We start from the raw sequence: 20,510 nt of genomic DNA, 5'->3' as shown, positions 1-20,510 counted from the left end.
TAGTTGAGCATTGACCTAGGATCCAGGAGATCGAGGTTCGATTCCCAGTCAGGGCACATGCCTGGACTCAACCCTCGGTCGGGGGCATGTAGGAGGCAGCTGATCAATGAGGACTTTCTCATCATTGATGTTTCTCTCTCTCTCTCCCTCTCCTTTCCTCTCTCTGAAATCAATAATAAAGACATATTAAAAAAAAATTACCCATAGTAAGCTGATTTACTTTTTTAAGTCTCAGCGGTATACTCACCATGTACAGCTGGCTGACTTTTTCTTGACACTTGACATACGCTTCATAGTCTGCAAACACTTTAAACCTGTTTTTTTGTGATTGGAAGGAAAAATCAGAACAAAAAGCTTCATTAACAAATATGTGTTGAGTCCATTTAAAATTCTCCTTTGCTTAATGTCAGGCATGGCTGGTTTACCAAACTCACATTTCTATTCACAAGAAATTTAAACAGCCCTCAATCTTTCTATGGTCCTTCCCACATGGAAGACCATCTCGTGGATGCATCTGAAAGCTGTGTACACTGTGGGAGCAGGAAAAGACGACCAGATGTGCGGGTCTTATTCTTAGCTTCCTAGTATTGCCAGCAGAGAATATCTAATTTTTCTTTCCAAGCCTAGGTTAGCTTATCCCATCACAGATCTATGTTCATCGACATGGTTGGGTTGTAGATGGTTTAAGATGTTCTTGCTCCCTTTTCACGGCCAAAATAGCATCATCGTCTTGGGGGAACTCACCTGTCATGATAAAACAGCATGTTGATTACGTCTTTGAAGAGGTCAGGCTGCTTGGGAGAATAGAAGCCATTGTCGATTTGATCAATGGCCAGCTTCAGCTCTGGAAGTGCCTCGTAATATTCTTTTGCTTTGTACCTGTGGGGTGAGGGTGTGATAAGGCGGCGGCTCTGTGAGTGTTTGTGATTGATAACACCACATTAGCTGTGAAAGATGCATTCAGATACCGGCACTTGCAGAAGTCATAAAGTTCAATATGGGTATCAACAATATTTGACTAGATCCTGCCATTTTTTCCCACTTAAAGTTGATTAATTCCTTGTAAATGAAGACACTGATAATAGATTAAAAAGTTCTAGTTGCAGAGCAATAGTCAAATCTGGTAAAATACAGTAAGAATCATTTCAAAGCAGACTTGACAGCTCTAAACAAGCATTGTGTTAAGTGAACCAGTTTTTGGACCCACAGATCCCCAAACTTGTTGCTACTGAGTTAAAACTTACTTCCCAGCATCAGGAAGTATACCTGACACCCTCCAAATTTTGTGACCCCTGTAGTTCCTTTGGGCAGCACTCTTTTATTTCTTGTTTGAATCCAGGTTAATAAACCTACCCAGACACTAAGAGAAACTATTCCTGGGTGCTTCTGTACATCCACACCTACCCCCTCCCACATTTTAGTCCATCTCTTTGCCATCTTAAAGGAGCACTAGATGTTTTAAACCTTTAACTAAAAACTGGTTCATCTTTTGATCAAGGTAAAAATCACAGGAAGCAGAGAAGTGACTAGCTCTGCACTGGCTGATACCAAAGAGTGACAACCCCCATGCACCGGGGCCCAAGCTCCTCTTTCACTTGCTGGGTTTCATAAGACTAGTCTGTGGCCGGGAGGCTCCTCTGACTTATGGGAGATGTCCGCTCTCAAGTTTCATTGACTCAGCCTCAGTGGGATACCTGGGAGGGCAGGTACCCTTCTGGGAGAGCTGTTCTCTCACCCTTTCTTGTCCAAAGCAGCCACATCATCGATTCTCATGCCAAAGATGAACAGGTTCTCTTCCCCGGCTTCCTCTGCCATTTCCACGTTGGCCCCATCCATGGTCCCGATGGTCAGGGCCCCATTCAGCATGAACTTCATATTGCCTGTTCCCGAGGCTTCGGTGCCTGCCGTGGAAATCTGCTCCGACAGATCTGTGGCTGGAATGACTGCAAGCAAGGCAGGAGTGTTAAAATGAGTGATTCTCTCTCTATCTGCTTCTATTTTACCTAAGAATTTATTTAGCTGGCCTGTTTTGATCACTAAAGTAGTACATGCCATCGAGATAAAAATTCAAATGGTGAAGGTCAGGTCTCACTCTTCCCCTCAACTCAGACAACCACTTTTGTCTGTTTTTGATGTGCTATCTTGGTGGCTATGACCACAGTGCTAAATAAGTGTATGCTTATACTACTCTTTCTTGGTCTATAAACTTCAAATAGCATCTATTGACCCTCTGCTATAAAAGCTGACACATTTCTCCCTTCCCATTTTTGTTACGGTTTTACTTTTATTTTTCCTTCTTTATAACTTTAAATAATATATTGAAACTTCTCTTTCTTGATCCTTAAAACTCAGTCTCTCCTGACTGTTCTTTTGCAATTAGAGGAAATTGGGTTGCCTGTGTTCCTTCTACTTCTCCCACCCTCCCACTTTCACTGCAGGGAAATAAGCCACATGCAACTGAGGTGTGTCTAGGGCCAGACACCAAGCCTCCCTCCGACCTTTCAGCCCGATTTACACACAAAGTAGTACTGCCCGTAGTCCTCCCAGCCCCTTTTCTCTGAAAACAAAGGTTGGGACTAATTCTCTGCTTTGTTTCGAGAGCTTATTTGTGGATTAGGTATGTCTTCGTTGGCATCTGTAGGAACCTGGCTCTTTTTCCTTCTTGCGGACAGTTCTTAAACAGTAACATCAGAGGACCCACAAACACCTCAGAAAGAGAAAGCTCCCTTTTCAATTCGGGAAACGGGTCAATACACAGCTGGCATTTGAATGTGGATGGTGCTTTGTGGGCATGTGATGCAAATAAGCAAAGGTCCCAGTGGCAGAGAAAGGGACATTGGCTTCTCGCCAGTCTGACTGTCCCCATGTGGGAACTCAACTCTTGATCTCAGAGGGGCATCTGAGGCACATCTGAGCCTCGTGCTCTGGCAGCCTGACGCCTGTCCTCATTCCCTGTTGCCACATGAACAAACGAGGTGACCAGAGGATTATCTGGGGGCTTGGTGTTCTACTGCAAAACTGGGACTGGGAACTGAAGACTCTCCTTCCTTTTGTAGAGCACAGTCAGCACTTTACCAAAACCTCAGGCCCCCCCCCCCCCCCCCCCCCCCCCCGCGCTGACCAGCTGGGAGGAAAATGCGCTGGCTAATGTATATTGCGATATTGTGAAATGCATACTGGGATACTGACTCTGGGGACAGCAATCTCACTGTCCGTGGGTCACCTTGAAAGCTCTTAGCTTAGGCTCGTATTCTGCCTGAGTGACACCTTCTAGCCCAAGTCACGGGCTCCCTGAGCTCGGCTGCCCCATTTTTCCACATCCCGTCCCCTTTCCCTAGAACATGCCCTGGCCTTGCACGGTCTGCAACGAAGGCACTACCTTTCTCGGCAAGAGACACTCTGTAGTTCTCCAAGAAGATGACTTTCAGCTTGTTTCCGACCACGGGGTCACTGTTCACCACATCTGCCACGGACGTGATCAGCTTTATGATCATTTTGGCCATGTGATATCCTGGGGCGGCCTTGGGGAGGAATGTCGAGCATGCTGACAGGGTGGCCATGGGGAGTGGAGAAATGGCACGAGGTTAGGGCCCCCACATCCCCCGTGAACAGAATCAACTTACTTTGCCACCAATTATAACTGTTCTGGGCACGAACAGCTTCTTAGGGTCTTTCTTAATGCCTGAAAAAGACGGAGAAGAGGGTGGGACACGGGGCGGGTGGTGGCCGGGGTGGCGAGGCCTGCACCGAGTGCTGCTTCCACCTCCGCGGCGCCCGGTGGCCGCAGGGCCGACTCACGGTTGTACAAGGTGATCACGTGCAGGCAGTTCAAGAGCTGCCGCTTGTACTCGTGGATCCGCTTCACCTGCACGTCAAACATGGACGCCGGGTTGATCTTCACCTTGTACTGCGCCTCCAGGAACTGAGAGAACTTCAGCTTGTTCTCCTGTGGAGACAGGGCACCGTGGGGGCGTCCTGGTGACGCAGAAGCATCGGGGGGCCCCGCTTTAAAAACTGGAGCGGTCAGAGCATCGGCCTGAGCGCTGAAGGGTCGCAGGTTCCATTCCCGGTCCAGGGCATGTGCCTGGGTTTCGGGTTCGCCCCCTGCCCTGCCCCCCTACATCGGGCGCACGCGGGAGGCAACCAGTCGCTAGATAATGTCTCTCTCACATAGATGTTGCTCTCTCCCCCCACCTCCCTCCTTCCCTTCCACTGTCTCTGAAAAGCAATGGAGAAAATATCCTTAGCTGAGGATTAAAAAGAAAAATAAAACAAAACCAAAAACAACTGGAGCCTAAACCCTGAAAGCGCGTGTCGGGAAGAGCCCGCACCGGAGCCTCACCTGCTTCACGTTGGCGATCTCCCTGAGGAAGACGTCGTCGCCCAGGAAGGCATGCAGCTTCGTCAGCTGGCTCAAGTCCTTCACGTAGTCCTCCCCGATTTTCTTTCAGTTTAAAGGAAGTGGTGGCTTTAGTCAGGGGCGGCATTCAGGCCAAGTGAGCAGTTTCTGACACTGTGGTGAGTGCTCACACTCAGCTGCATGAGACCAGCTCACCCACCACACAATATGCGGGATGGCTCCACGCACAGGAGAGGCTAGAAATGCTGTGTGGGAAACGCTTTGCGAGTATTGTCAACGTAGTTTAAGTGCTCTTAAGTGTTAAAAACAGGAAATCTACCTCAAGAGGGTGACAAAGAACCCAGGTTCCACTAGTTATTTATATGACTTCTATTGTCCTCTTTTACTAAACAGGGTTACCATCTGCCATCTGTGTGTCCTATGAATACTGTAGCCAGGACCAGGTACATAATTAATTGGTGGGGGCCCTTGTTCAAAAATTAAGCATTTCAAGATGACTGCAGCAGAGAATTAAATCACGCACAGAGCCTCGTGGGACTGCACAGGCCACACACTGATGAAGCCAGCCCTGCCACAGACTGGATTTGCAAGTCATAAGTGCGTTCATGCTCCTGCATCCCAGTCAGATCTCACTCCTGCCTTCTCGGCACTTCCCAGTTACCTCTGCTATCAACTCTGCGAGCCCCGGGTTGCAGAGTAAGAGCCAGCGCCTTGGAGTGATCCCATTGGTTTTATTCTGAAACTTGTCTGGTTCCAGCTCACTGAAGTCCTTGAATCTGGAGACAGAAGGGACACATCACTGAATCTGGCTGAAACAGCAGGTTCCTGCATGCAGGATGAAGTTCAAAGTTATATTCAAAAAAAGTGTGGGCTTAGAAAGATTAAATAAAGGTGGAGGGAGGGGCTGACGGCAGCTATGGCTGTCATTCTAAATAGAAATCCATTTGCAATTCAAAATAGTTGCAAGAAAAATTCCAAATCCAATCACCCCCATATGATTTTCTTGCACTGATGTATACACCAGACTTCTCAGCAGAATAATTTTACTTTTGGGCTCCTACTCTAGAATTAGGATGGTTCAGAGAGGAAGGCCTTTTCTAAAGAGAAGGTGACTTTGTATAGAAAAAAATACTTTTTAAACATTTTGACAGGGCCTTTCCTCATCTCCACAGCAAGCCTGGATTTACTAGCACTGTTGCACTGATGAAGCAATGCCAGACCCACCACCAAGGAATGGATGCTCACACTTGGGTCTTCACTATGTCGGAGTGGATTCTGGCCACGCCATTCACGGCGTGGGAGCCCACTATGCAGAGGTGGGCCATGTTGATCCTCTTGCCTCCTTCCTCCTCTATCAGAGACATCCTCCTCAGACGGTCCACATCTTTAGGAAACAAGGCCGCGATTTTCTAGCCAAAGGAAGAGAAAGGCCTCACTCACTGGTCACTCAGGTTTAAAGCAACCTTGAACGAACATTCACTTCCCAAGCAAAAATTTGATGGAGCGAATATATAAAAACTTCAATTCCACAGAGAGGGGCTGGTTAGCATTAGGGAGATGCCATCCCTCCAGTTTAGAGTCCCACCCAGACTTGGATACTTTCGATGTATCAATGATTGAAAGATGTTTAGGTCCGAAGTTTGGTAAGAGGGAACACCGTAGCCACCCCAAACCTCTCAGACCTCATTCTCATGAAACTCTCAAAGAGACTTACATCTAAATGCTTCTGATTTATCTCATAAATAATTTGCAAGTGTCGAGGAAGCAACTTCTCCACCAGCTCCACCGGCCAGCGCTCCAGGGCTTCTGGGAGCACTGTGTGGTTGGTGTATGCGAAGGTCTTCTGGGTGATCTCCCAGGCCTGAGGGAAAGGAAGGGCTTAGCTGATTCCTCTGCAAGAAAGGCTGCCCTGCCGGTGCACACCCCATCACACCCGGCCAGGCATTTCCTCCATTCCCATCTGTTTAACAGGACAATTCATTTGCAAGAGGACAATTCTATCTGTTTGTATATAGTTAGACACACTTGATTCCACTATGGTGGTCCATAGTGGAATCAAGTGTGTCTAGAATGGTCCAGAGTGGGAATATGTTTTTGGGGTACAAAAAGGCAGCTAGTTCTATAACTCATGGACAAAACTTAAGACAGCATGCTGATCAATCTTCTCTACTATTCTACCATGTCTTTTATTTTTTATATAAACAAAATTTGTAGAATAAAAACTCAAGGAATATTGTGAGACAGTACAAAGTATGTTTAAAATACTGACTTCCAAAGCTATAGGGCACTTTCAATGAACTGTATCCTGAGGTTAGAGAGCTTAATTTAGAATGCTTTTAGACACCCAAATGGTAAGTCCCATTAGGAATGTATTTGTTCATTTCTTGGTCTTAACTCCCTGTAAAGCAGTAAAGATGGAGAAATGTCAGCACCAGGGCAAAGTTTACCTCTAACTGTTGAAGTAGCAACAGTCACTTATTTTTTAAAAATCACAAAAGGAGCTTTTGGCAAAATCTCCCAACCACAGATATTCTGATTAATTGAAGGAAAACGAAGCCAAACTATCCAGACCTTGGACCAGGGCAATTTTTCAATATCCACAAAAATCCTCATCAGCTCAGGGATGGCGAGTGCAGGGTGAGTGTCGTTCAGCTGGATGGCCACCTGTGCGGAGGAAGAGATGTCAGTGTGAAGGCGACTGACGGCCCGGGTCTGGCTTCCTTAGCCTCACGCCTGCTAGGCAAAGGCCAAATGAAACGCCCACCTCCCATGGAACGCTTTAGCACGCTATACCTACTCAACTTTTTTTTGTTTTGTTAATTCTCACACGAGGATATTTTTTCCATTGATTTTTAGAAAGAATGGAAGAGGGGAAGTGAAAGGGGGAAAGAGAGAAAGAGAAAGAGAAACACTGATGTGAGAGACATCAAACTGGTTGCCTCCTGCATGTGGCCCGACTGTGGCCGGGGACTGAATCTGCAGTCCAGGTGCCGGTACCTGCCCCTGACCAGAAATCGAACCTGTGACTCTTTGGTGTGCGGGCCGATGCTCTAACCACTGAGCAGCGCCAGCCAGGGATCTACTCAACTTTTTTTTTTTTTTTTAATACCTTTATTGATTTCAGAGAAAGGAAGGGAGAGGGAGAGAGACATCAATGATGAGAGAGTCACTGATCGGCTGCCTCCTGCACGCCCCCTACTGGGGATCGAGCCCGCAACCCAGGCACGTGCCCTGACTGGGAACTGAACCTCGATTTCCTGGATCCTAGGTCAGTGTCCAACCGCTGAGCCACTCTGCCGGGCACTACTCAACTGTTTTAGCACTGAGATAGAGGAGTAAATCTGATAGAAGTCCTTGTCCCCTCAGTTGTTCCCACCTGAGTTCACAGACTGAATACTTGCCTGATCTGGAAAGGCATCGAATGCAGTTCCGGCACTATCCGTGGAGCCAAACTTGGAGGCCTTGAAGCGTCGGATGACATCTTGCAAGGTAGCAGCCACCACGAAGTACTCCTGCTTCAGTCTGAGCTCCTTCCCTTCAAAGAACTTTAAGCCAGAGAGACTGAGTGAGTGGCTCGCATTGGTAGTGTGGCCAAAACTTGGCCGGTGTCTCTGCCCAGAGAGCTGTAAGGCTAAAGCCCATGGACATCTGGCAGAAGATGGCAGGTTGGACACCTGGCCTTTGCTCCTTCCTGAAACTCCGTTTAAGTGACAGTAAGGGGATACTAAAAGGGCACGCTGATAAAGAGTGAAGGGAACGGGAGAGAAGACAACAGCAACAATTTAGAAGCTGAAAGCGGACGAGTGACAACTGAGCCAGGAGGCCCAGGACAGCTGAATCCTGACTGAATATTGGAAAAGAGCCAAAAAGCGAATCAATTTATACATCAAAGCCCCCAGAGGCTCAGGAAATGACAGCACCAGGTCGCCTTAGGAAGTAGGGGTCAAGATGGGGTAAAAGGTCAGTTGAGAGCCTAAGAAGCAGTAGCCTCAGACCTCATCCCAGTCCCCTCAGCTGAGCAGTTTCCTTTCCCGACTGAAACAGAAGCTGCTGGCGTTGCTGTAGAGATGGTCAACCAGGGTCTCTGCACTGGAGGGCAGCAGGGACGGGTGAAGGCGGGGTGCCACCCCACACTGAAAATGCGGGGAAGGGTGGAAGTGAAAGGGTATGTACTGAATGCGGAGACTCTCAGTCGTCTTCTCCCAGCCAAATTGCAGAGCACAAGCAGTCGATATTAATTCCACCAGGAAAGAAGCTGCAAGAGTCTTCTCTAGGGAATTTGACCAGCCAAGAGGGACACCTAAAGACACTGACAGGAGGTGCTCCCCCGGGAAATGGCCCCACCAGATCACAGACAAACCCCACCCAAGTGTACAGTTACTCCAAAGCTTGTGGGTACCCCTTCTGTAAACTGTAATGGGCAGCTAAGAGTCATAAGATATCTAAGAAAACTTTGTAAAAGAAAGATAGAGGTCAAAATAACAAAAGCCAACTCAGAGGACAATGAGATTAGAAAAAAGAATATACAAGAATATTACCAATATCCTCAGATAGATTAGAAAAGATAGTGTATTCAAGAAATAAGATTAAGATGCTTTAAGAAAATATCTAGAGAAAAAAAGATTGCTTGGAAATTAAAACATGCTGGCAAAATTTAAAAACCCAATAGAAGGATTGGAAGAGAGAGTTGCAATCACCCAGAAAGTTTGAGCAAATAGACGAAGAAATGATAAATATAAGAAAAAAAGGTAAGAAAACTAAAGGACTAGTTGAGGATGTCCAATAGTTCCAGACTGTTTCTTAGACAGCTGTAGTGCTGTGTTCCCAGACGACAAGGATACCCAGGCTCCATGGGTGAAAACAGACTCACACCAAAGCACCCCCTTCCCAAGTTTAGTAACTTGGAAGTAGGTGGCTAAGGAAAGGAAAGGAGGGGCTGAGCGAAGGCGGGAGGTGGGAGGGTATATTTAGAGAGAGGGAGACTAGAAGCTTTCAAAGGGAAAAAGAGCAGGATTCAAAACACAAGATCAAGAACCAGAATTGCATCAACTGTAATTTAAAAATTAAAAATAATTTAAAAAGAATCAGAATTGCACTGTACTTTTCAGCAATACTGAACACGAGAAGACAACATCAACAAAAAATCCGAGCGTTCTATATCCAGGCAAACTTATCGATGTGAGGGCAGGATAAGACACTTTCCGACGTGCAAGGTCCATACGTCCTTTCCCAGGAAGCCCCTGGAGCATGTGTATGAGCAAAACAAGGTAGTAAATAAACAAACAAAAAGAAATATGTGAAAACAAATGACCCCAGAAACTCAATGAGCACAGGGGTCCTCAGAATAACAGAGAAAGAAGACCCTGAGATGACAAGGGAGCCGTCAACCAGAAGAGATCCAGAGGAGGCTTTTCAAAAAGACTGAGTTAACAGAATACCTCTTGTGTCTGAATATATCGAGAGGAAATTTCTACAGCTGAGGGGCAGTGGAAGATACATTAGGGAAAAGTACTCAGAAACCCAAGCAAGCAAAACAAGGATTAACTCCAGGAAAAACAAAAACTTTTTAAGGAAAGGAAAAATAATTATTATATGATGACACACATGTGTACAGATCAGCATCCTGAAGCGTTTGCATGGTCATAATAATTTAAACACCAATTAAGGAGCTGGTGAAAATTACTATGCAATTATATGGAGAGAGAGAGGGGGTAAGAAATATGCGTTTGTGCGGTGAGGTGGGAGTTTAGGTGAGGGAGTGAGCGATGCTCTCGTCTTCTACAGTGGGGAGTCAACAAACAGTTGTAAAATGGGCAAACCAAGAAGAAACAACAGCATGTTATTAGAAATATGGAGGTAAGAATCCAGGAAAACAATGGAAAGCAAGGGAGGTAGTTGCTTCTGGGAAGTGGAAATGGGAGAAGGGGAGACTACGTTTTTATATAAGCCTCACAGACCTGTTTTTCTCTTATGTGCATGTATAACTTTGATAAATATTTAAAAACCAAATAAAAAATTAAAAGTCAACAGGAAACTGGAATGATATCACCAATGAGAATTTATAGGTGGAATTTTTTTTACTTTCTTTTCAGTACTCTTTTATATTGCTTACATTTTTTCCTAATGGCATGTATCATGGTAAAAATTATAATGAAATCATTATTCTTAAAAACAGAAAAAAAAAGCACTATAAATCCATCCAAAATAAATTTAAACAGTTATTGAGTTAGGGAATTTTTAATATCCCAGAAATAAAATGATTAAACATAATCGCTGACCTCAAGAAGTTCAAACTACTGGGGGGGGGAGATGTGTAAACAAGGCTTTAAGTAAAATGTAATGATTTAAAAAAATTCAGGTTATATTTTAGTATATACACAGTACTTTGGGAACCTGGGTGCTCAGGTAATTTTTTATCTAAGCCCGGAAAGATGAGTAGGAATCTGTCAGATGAGCACAGAGGGCCAGAGTCTTCCCTGCAGGAGGAGGAAGCCTGGAAGGCCGTCAGGTGAGAAAGAACAGGCAGGGCAAGTTGCTCTGCACATCGGGACCCCACTGCCAGGGCAAGATCATGGAGCGTGCGTCAGAGAACTCATGGTGGTATTAACAAAGAACTTAGAGAGCACATTGAAGATTCTGTACTTCTCTTAGAGGTGATCAGAAGCCTTCAAAGAGCTTTAAGCAAGAAAAAAATATCTAACTTGTTGCAGAGGGAGGACAGATCCTTGGAAAAATCTCATCTGGACTAGGGCATGGCCAAGTTGGGGAGAAGGAAGGAGCTTGTTCTTGTAATTACAGTTCAAAAATGATTTATTAACTTGTACTTAGAAACAAGCGCAAGAGAGCTACCCTTCACTCAATGGATTTAGTCAACTTTGCACCTCATGCTAACTTAGTAGATGCTGTCAATTGCTGTCGATGATTATTTCCAACTACGGTTACTGCAGACAGCAGGATGGAGTTCAAACCCCTTCCAGTTAAACAATCCTGCAGGCTGGGTTTGGCGAGGCAGGGTAGCCCCCAGACTTGGAAGGGTTCTTGCTTTAACTGACCATGAAATAGAACCACCTTTTGCTTTTGGGTCAGAGATTTCTTTGAAATGTATTGAAGTCACAATGTTTCTCCCAAAGGAAAAGTAACACACACCAAGTCCTGAAAATGCTACAGCAAAACTCACTCCTCCTCAGAGACTGCGGTCTAACACCAAGTGGGCATCTGGCCTGGGTGCTCAAATCTTTATGTCCTGGTCCCCAAATCTTTGTTTTGTGCCATCTTTGTAGAGCAGAGTACTAATATGGTTAATTCTGAGATTATTATTATTATTGAAAATCATTACATCTTTAAAAAATGATTTTATCCATGTAGAGGTTAAATATATTTAAACCAAATAAGAATCTATAGCAGTCATCTAAGATTCCATTCCAAGTGTTTTTTCTTGTTGTTGTTTTTAGCTAAGCTATTCTTAGTGTAAATTTAGGAATAATCACTATAAGGAAAAGACTAAAGTGATGAATAAGTGGGACAGGAAACAAGTGTTTGCTCCAGGGTCAGCTCCGAGGGCCAGGGCCCCACCTCCCCGGGGGTCAGAGGGCCAGAAGAGCCTAGTCATTGAGGGGAAGAGCCAGGCAGGAAACCTCCCCAGACTCTTGAGTGTGGATGGAATTTCTGTTTGGAAAGCAAGCAGGGCTTCAACTCCTCCTTTATATCCAGGCTTGTTTTGAAATCTGTTTACAGAGCTTCCCAATTAGTCATGGGGTCACTAATCAAGGGCAAAATACCAATTCTGACTCCATGAACTGCACAAATTCGTTTTCCTTACTTGTGTGGGAGGGGAAATCTAGACAGCTCAGGAAGAGATATGGAGATTCCTTTGCACCGAAGAGGCAAAATCAGTCTCAAAGCTGTGCTTTATGGGGGCTACCGAACAGGCGCTTCTAAAATCCGCTGCTCCTGTTTCCCTTGAGACAGCAAGCTGACCACTCACATTATCGTTGGGATAGAGGACCCGGGAGATGTTCTCGGCCAGGTTTCGGTCCAGCACAGCCTGAATGTAGTCTCCAACGTTAACTGAAAGGAACATTAGAAAACTGAGCAAACGGACAAGCCAGCCACTGCCACCAAAGTCCCTCGCCCTCACCTGATGTGTGCTGCGTACCATGGGGGATTCCCAGAATTCCCCAAATCCCAAAAGGATTTCAATAAACCCTTATGCTGTGACCCACATGGCAGTCTAAGGAGGCCACACTGAAGGACGGCTTTTAAAATGTCCTTTAGCCCGGCCGGGCGTGGCTCAGCGGTTGAGCATCGACCTAGGATCCAGGCGATCGGGGTTTGATTCCCGGTCAGGGCACATGCCCGGGTTGTGGGTTTGATCCCCAGTCAGGGGGTGCAGGAGGCAGCCAATCAATGACTCTCTCATCATTGATGTCCCCCCCCTCTCTCTTTCTCTCTCTCTCCTCCCCTTTCTTTCCTCTCTCTGAAATCAATAAAGATATATTTAAAAAAAAAAATGTCATCCATACTTGCTCCTTCACGTGGCTGCTGAGTCACCGAGGAGTTCAGATCAGAAACTCAAGGCTTTTCTTTCTCAAGCTCAATCTGCTTCTAACTAGCAATCAAAGAGAAACCGTATGTCCTAGTCCCCAAGACCCTTGCTCTGTGCCACCTTTCCAGAGCAAAGTTCTAACTTGCTTCTGAGATCAAAAAGATTAAGCGCACGCTCTAAGGAACAAGGGCCCCCTGTGCCGCACTCACAGTCTTGGAGGTTAAAGTCATTGGGCGCCCGAGCAGACCAGAGGCGCATGGTGTTGACGGTGTTATTCATATACCCGGGCACCGGGGTGTCATAGGGCAGGGCCAGGACCACCTGCGGGATTAAACCGAAGTAGTTGCTCACTGCTTCCCAAGTGTGACGACGTAGGTTGAACAAGGGGCTGGGGGATAGCAACCGGGAACCTGTTCTTGGCTCTATCACCCACTCAAACTGAGTAAGGCCTAAACCAACACGAGGGCCCCGGGGCCGGGCGGCATCAGGGGCACTGCGGACTCTCCTCCCCTTGGGACAATCTGGAAGGCTGGCAGCATCCAGGCCGATGGTCCTCTGTGTCATGTCCATGTTGACTTCTCTTTGTGCCCCTTGCCTTGATCTGGACGCGGATCTTTTATGTATCAGATCAAGCCACTGCTCTAAGAATAATAAAATATGATGTGCCAACAAAGTGACTAATGTGAATCTGTACCCATTAAAAAACGGCAATCAGAATAAGTTTAGTGTAGGTTATTCAATGATCTGATTTCAAATACGGTAAAAAAAAAATCAATGGAACAGGAAGTGTATGAAGACAGATTACACATGATGTTTAAAATGCTAGGCTAGGTTTTCCACAGTTGCGCGAAGAATAGTTATGTTAGTGATCTGAACAAATCAGCTGATAATTAGCTGAGATGGGTCTAAGAAGTAAGCTTTGGACAACCTAGTTCAATCTTTGTGGCAGTCGTTGAAATAGAGGACAGGAAGATGACCTGTGTTTCACGTGAATTTAAAATGTATGGGGAACAGACTCGTTCTATTCCCTGCCTTACCAGGCTCCAGCTCTAAAGGAAGGAAATGACAGATTAATTGAATGGGAGGACGCTAGAGATCACTTAGTGCAACCCTCTCCTTTTGGACTTGAGGTGAATGAGGCTGCGAGAGAAGTGACTTGTCCAAGGTGACAGCAGTAGGGGTGAAATCCAAACACAAATCTCTTTGAGTCTGATGAATTATGAATGAATGAAGCATTATAGCCTATAACAATCAATCATACATATTCAGTCATGCTTTCGTGGCACCATGACCTCAAAGTAATAAATCATACTTCTCTGAGTATCTTTCACTAGGCAATAAAGGTCTCTGGTGATTTTTAAAGCAAGTTGTAATCAATCAGGAAAAGTTGTTTACAGAGTGGGGTGGAGTCTGGGTTCAAACACAATTTGTCCTTCTGACCCTGGAAGCATCATTGAGGCAGCTGGGGAAGCACATGGCTCGGATGTCCCTTTAGAGAGCTTCAGGCAGGACTGCCACCTCCGAGTCCGGACAGAGGCCGTGCTTTCCCTAGGGTGCTACCACTGTGCAGAACGAGAGCTGGGACTGACTCCTCGTGAGCAACTCTGAACCTCAGGCCCCATCGCAGCCTGGCCCCCTGCTCAGAGCCACACTGCTGTCTGAGGCTTTTCCTGAGAATCCTCCTTCCTTCCCCTTTATTTTTCAAAGGTGTCACACCTTCTCCTGCTCTCCCTACCCTTTATCTTCCACAGGCATTTCCCTAATATATCACTTACACTCCAAATTCCTTCTGGGGCCTGCTTCTCAGAGGATCTGAACTGACACAATGAACTGCTCCGTTCACTGGCAGCTGCCCCATGCCTGACCTCAGGCCCTCTGACCCTACCAGCTACAAATCTGTGCTGCTCAGTGACGGCTTGCATAAATGCACAAAGTTCTGCACTGCTTGGGTCACTCACCTTATATTATATCTGCCCCATAACCGTGCCTTTGTGGGCACAGAAAACGCTCTCTCCCTAATTCCATTTCTGGATATATCATGAAAATGTCTAGAGGTGCTTTGTAAATACAAGGTAGCTCAACAGAAGGGCCTGCAGGACAAACAGAATGCTTCCAGGGTCGATCGTGTAAAACTGCACACATTTAATCAGACCAGAAGCCACTGGAAGTTTTAGACACCAAGTCTACACCAAATACTTGCTAGTTTAATACCAAATATATGTATGAATTCTTTGGATATATTCACAATTGATCTATTTGCAGTTCTCCTGATCATATTTGTAACCAATTGCAATATAGGTTGTTGTCTGTTTAACTGAAATAATAGAGACCATCTTAAAATCACAGTATTAGTTTATTCCCTTTATCATTATACTATGACCTGTTTTTAGCTTCTAATCTGTTATTTCATAGGCTGAATAAATTCATGTTTAGGCAGGAAAACTCCTTTTAAAAAGTCTTATTTTTCAGAACTGTGAGTGGCTTTACACAATTAGCAGAACAGACAACACGGGTCTAGGCGCTTCTAAGACAAAATGAAGCCTTCATTCATGGGTAATGATCCACAACCAACGGAACTGACTATTTACAATACTGACTTTCACTCCCGGTTTTGACATATAATGGCACTCACTTGACCTTTAACCGTTTTCTTTAAGCTTTCAAAGAATGACCAGTGATGCATCTTTTCCAGCCTGAGGCCATATATATTAAACAAGTATCTCACGTGGAGGCTCCAATGACTGGACGGTGCCGTCCAGTAGTTAATGAGGGTTATTTATCAGGAAGTATGAAGAAGCAAAGCACCAACCACCACTGGTGGTGCTGAAAACTGAACTGCTCAGCGATGGGGTAACACTCGAATCCAGTGGCCACGACGTCAGTACACTTGTCTGACATTAGCATTTTTCTCTTGGAGTGATTTGGCACAAAATAATGGACTACATTTTGCAATATTTTGCATTATTTTTGACTTTGCAGTCAATAGAAACTTTGGCAATTCTTCGAAGAATGACCTCAGTTTTAAAATATTTACCCCTGAGAAGTTGTAAGTAAATAAATGTACATGTGGCAGTGGGTGAAGAAAGACTCTGAAAGTTATTCTCTCTTGGTATCAACAACTTTATATAAAACTGGAGAGCTGAACATACGGGGATTGTAGAATTGATTAACCTCTGGCAAAGCTGACTGCAAAATGACCCTGGAGATTCACGTGACCTTGGGGAAGTCACTGGTCGCTTAGCCTCAGCTTCCTCGTCTCCACGGGAGTGGGCTGCACCACGTGGGGTTGCACGTTGATTTATAAAAATATAGCCTATTGTTCAACACACAACATACGATACTTGATATCATACGCGCGTCGTACATATTCACTGTGCCGCGCTACGCAGCGGCTCAGCGCGAGGACACTGATACCTGGGTGTCGATCCACTTGGCCCCCGCGCTGCTGGGCTCCACCCTGCCGTAGAAGTGCACAGGCAACATGAACTCGGGGCGGGCCTTCTCCCAGGGGTTTCCGTGCCTCAGCCAGTCATCGGCCTCTTCCACCTGCGAAAAGGACGTGGCTTACAATGTACCTTTTTAGGAGAGGGGGACCCAGCTGTTCCCATTAGATCAAACTAAAAATATCTTTAACTGAATCAATTTGCGAATATTGTTTCTGCAAGAAGAGTGTTGGCTCTCGGTTCGCGGTTGCTACTGTCTTACGCCTAAATCAACACTTGCTGAGGCTGCTCTGAATGTTTTACATGTATCACTGCGTTCAACCTTCATAGCAACCCTATAGGGGGAAACTGTGATGCCTTTTATAAAGATGAGAAAATTGTAACTTGCTCAAAGTTGCATAGATTGTAAATGGTGCAGCGAAAATTTGACCTTAGGTGTGTGTGTTCCAGTGCCTATGTCTTAACATTGGTGAATACAGTTGTCCAGCCTGGGCGAAAGAGAGAGGCCCTTCGGGGATGTTCACAGTTGGATACCTGCACCTGATGGGTCCTAGGTGATGGTTTCAGTCAAGATTCTTGGGCCTACGATTCACAGACTCAGTTAAGAAATGCTTCTCATAGAAAGCTCCCTTAATAAAGCTGATTTCGGTATAGGTACAGAAGACGGTTACATTTTGTTATCTTTGTTTAATTTAATCCTTAGATAATTTTGATCTGATAATGATTATTAATTATGGTTCATTTGAAAACAACATACTAAGAGGAAAGTAATTTACTGACAATTTCAATATCTTACCATCTACTTATGTTAACTGTAACAAAATATTTCTTATAAAAGTTTTAAAATCATAATTTGTATTTAGGGTATACTAAACATCAAATGAATTTTGGTTTCATTAAACAAACAAAAAATATCAAGAACAATAAAAATCATACTTTGGGGGATGTATTTTTACTGTAAACATATTTGCAAAATGTTTAAACTATTACATATATTTAAAAAAAATAGAATTGTGTTTTGAAAAGAAGGGAGGGGTAAGTTTTTTTTAGTACAAAGTCCCCTTGTCAATGAGATTAGAACATGGTTACTCAGTTTTAGTTTAAGAAGATATTGTTTATCAATTAGGACACATTATGGCTGGATGCCTCATGATCACCTAAATATGAGTTTAATGCCTACGCCAGGCACCATGTGGAGAGAGAAGCAAACACAGCTACTGTTTTTTGAGATATGAAACAGAATATTAATGTCAACAGCCAGATAAGCAAATACACATTCATTTATTTGAACAGTGATCGTGACTTTGTACCAAGAAAGCCAGTAAGCCACCCATTAATATTAATCACCAGTATAATGATGAATGAAAAGGGGGCTCATAGAAACAACATCCTTAGGCAGAAGATGCAGGAGTCAGAGAGCTGCTGGAGGCAGGAGGGTGTTTCAGATGCAGGATGAGGCCCAGGGAAGGCTGGAGCTAGATCTGAGCTAATGGGCCAATTCCACCTTGTTAAAATGCAGATTCTCAGTCAATTTGAGGTGGAGTCTGAAATTCTAAATTTTTAACAATTCCCCAGGGGCTACATGGTGCAGCAGAAGCTACGTGGTGATACAAAGTCAGTAACTATAATTCAGAATTTAGACTTCCACTATCCTCGTAATAAAGAGATCAAAAAGTTAAATTAAAATTGAACATGGACAGAGTTGGATTTTATCAGCTGATAAGGAACTACGTGTTAACAACTAGAACTCTAAGACAAATAAAGGAAGACAATCAGAAGGGATCAGAGCATCCTGACTTACAAAACACTCTGTGCTGTCCTTAGGCAAGGGCAGGATGGGGCTTTTCAAACACTGGGCAAAGTGTACACCACTTCCCGCAACAAGAACGAACCACAAGGCCCGTTTGCATCATTTCGGCACTCAAGACTGTTGTAAAACACACCTGAAGGTTTTATACGAAACAGGAAGGTGATGAGGCAGGTACAGTTTTCCCCCTCAAAAATCAAGTGCACAGGAGAACTGGCAACATATTTTTTGCTGAGAAATGCATCAGGATCACACTGTCCTGCCCTCAAGCAGCTTGAAATATTTCCAGCAGAGAGGATGGGCTCTGGGAGTCTCACCTCCAGCCTTTCCCAGCCTCCCAGGAAGTCAGAGGTTGCCCCTCACTCTCTGTGACTTGTCAGCTGCTTACTCTTAATGCCACCCAATGTTGCTCTTATTTTACCCTGCCAAATAATGGCTGATTTTCATTTCACTGGGTTAATGATTTCTGTAGGAAAACAGACTTCTACAGCTTGCTGTTCCTTGTTTTTAGTCTCCTTCTGATTCAGTAAGGAATCAGTTAATAACTGCCTCAATTTTACAAAGCTTGTTTTTAAGGTAAATTGAAAAGACAGGCATTTCATAACCACAAACTGGTCTGAGCAGATCAGAGGAGAAAGAAAGAACTCCCCCAACCCTCGCCCCCCAGGCCACCACCCTCACTAAATCCACATGAGCTGCTGGATGGTGATAAATCTCTTCTCTACCTTGCTTTTTTCCCAATGAATCAATAAGGTGGTCTGTAAATTTAGGTTTCCATGTGGCCAGTGATCCCTGAGTGCAGGAATATGCTGAGCCATATGAAGATAGGGAGCAAGATGGGAGAAGAGCTTTCATTTACATCCAAGTGGGCTGCTGGACCTGAACATCCCAGATGAAAGAACTGAGACAAAGCCAGCAGGGCTCCTTGGAGGAAGGAGCAGTATGCCAGTCTGGGTGGGGGCAGAGGCCTGGACTTGGCACCTCCCTGGAGGAATTACTCAATGTAATCTGTGTTCCAGCCAGTGTGGAAGCAGAGGTCAGCTCAGGGGGCTCTGCCAGTGACTGAATTCTAAGAAATGCTTTCCCCTCAACTGTAGGGTACACAGGACATGAAGAACCAGTGAGCAAACACCAGCAGCAGTCAACAAACTATGCTTTCCTGATGGTACAAATAATTGAAAAATGTTTCTGGGAATGCCAAGAATTCAACAATGGCAACCAAAACATTGCTGGCTAGGTAATGGAAACTTTGCATGACTGGTTATTGCAGACTTGGCATGGGCTCCAATAGAGAGAGGGTCCAGTAGACACTGTTTGGTTCAATTCCAAGATACCTACTGTGAGTGCCTTTCTACTCAGAATTTTGGCGCGTGACTGTTAAACTTACTGTGAGGTTGTTGCAATCATCACCCCCCCTTTTGCTCCCATAGGCCAGTTATTTTCATAGAGGACTATTAATGATCCTCATTAAGAGTTGGAGGTATGTCAAGAATTTTAGCAATAAAATTATTTTCCTTAGGGGGGTTCACAATGAACACATTATTACTGCAAATCTTCCTTGAAAAGGGACTTCGAAAACTAAAACTCCATCAACCTTTAAAAACCTTCCCAGCTTGCATAATTTTCAGTCTTCTCCGTATCTGTCATCGTAAGAGCAAGGACGTATAGGATGTGAGCAGGGTGTGACCATACCATGAAAAGGCACGCTGGCTGCTTTCCTAGATTTTTTTTTTTATGGAAATGGTTTCTCTGTGGTACGATGTATTTTATGTTTGCTCACTAAAATCCCATCCTGGTAAACAATGGATGTGGCAAATGAAATTAAGTGTGCGTCTGACTCAATTTCAAGTCATGATAAAAGGAGTGATGATCCCTCGTGAGGCTAGCTTTGGAGGCTACCACAAAAGCCACTTGGTCTCTATCTAGAAGAACACTGGATAGTATATAATTCCTGGGTCTGATGGGAGAGACCTATACTTCCTTGGTATGACAGGAGAGAAAGGGATGATGTCTTGGAATAAAGACCATTTAAATGTAGCAAAGGTAGTACAAAGAGAGTAGGTGTGATTAATGGTGGTCTTCCAGAAAATTCTGGGGAAAATGCACAGAAAAAGATTCTTTTGAGATTGATCAGCTGAGTTTCTTTAAAATCTTTCACAGGAGAGTAGTTAAAAGATAAATGAAATTCTTAAGCCTTCTGGGGTACAATGAGCACCATACAGGGTGCTTCAGAAGAGAATGGATGCCATGGATGGCTTGGTTGTGTTGTGTCAAAATGTTGGTCATACTGGAAATGCCTGCTTAGCTGGCTAAGGTTCTCACCATGTAACTCTATTTCACTGGGGAAGGGAACTA

General features: G+C 44.7%; 1 protein-coding gene across 1 annotated transcript in view; it reads right to left on the bottom strand.

Moving 5' to 3' along the window:
- PYGL (glycogen phosphorylase L) overlaps positions 1–20,510 on the bottom strand; it is a 36,643-nt gene that overhangs the window by 2,832 nt on the left and 13,301 nt on the right. The window contains exons 5-19 of the mRNA XM_087820529.1: positions 16,320–16,451; positions 13,115–13,226; positions 12,345–12,427; positions 7,762–7,905; positions 6,932–7,024; positions 6,075–6,221; positions 5,606–5,769; positions 5,022–5,136; positions 4,343–4,444; positions 3,799–3,946; positions 3,624–3,682; positions 3,380–3,521; positions 1,736–1,943; positions 745–879; positions 248–314 (exon numbers count right to left, since the gene is read on the bottom strand). Of these exons, the coding sequence (XP_087676655.1) occupies positions 248–314; positions 745–879; positions 1,736–1,943; positions 3,380–3,521; positions 3,624–3,682; positions 3,799–3,946; positions 4,343–4,444; positions 5,022–5,136; positions 5,606–5,769; positions 6,075–6,221; positions 6,932–7,024; positions 7,762–7,905; positions 12,345–12,427; positions 13,115–13,226; positions 16,320–16,451 (1,851 nt within the window). The remainder of the gene's footprint in view (positions 1–247; positions 315–744; positions 880–1,735; positions 1,944–3,379; positions 3,522–3,623; positions 3,683–3,798; positions 3,947–4,342; positions 4,445–5,021; positions 5,137–5,605; positions 5,770–6,074; positions 6,222–6,931; positions 7,025–7,761; positions 7,906–12,344; positions 12,428–13,114; positions 13,227–16,319; positions 16,452–20,510) is intronic.

The sequence above is a fragment of the Miniopterus natalensis genome, chromosome 1, assembly GCF_054644295.1.
Source record: "Miniopterus natalensis isolate mMinNat1 chromosome 1, mMinNat1.hap1, whole genome shotgun sequence".
Taxonomy (NCBI): domain Eukaryota; kingdom Metazoa; phylum Chordata; class Mammalia; order Chiroptera; family Miniopteridae; genus Miniopterus; species Miniopterus natalensis.
The sequence above is the reverse complement of the archived record's forward strand: the minus strand, read 5'-3'. Positions and strand labels throughout refer to the sequence as shown.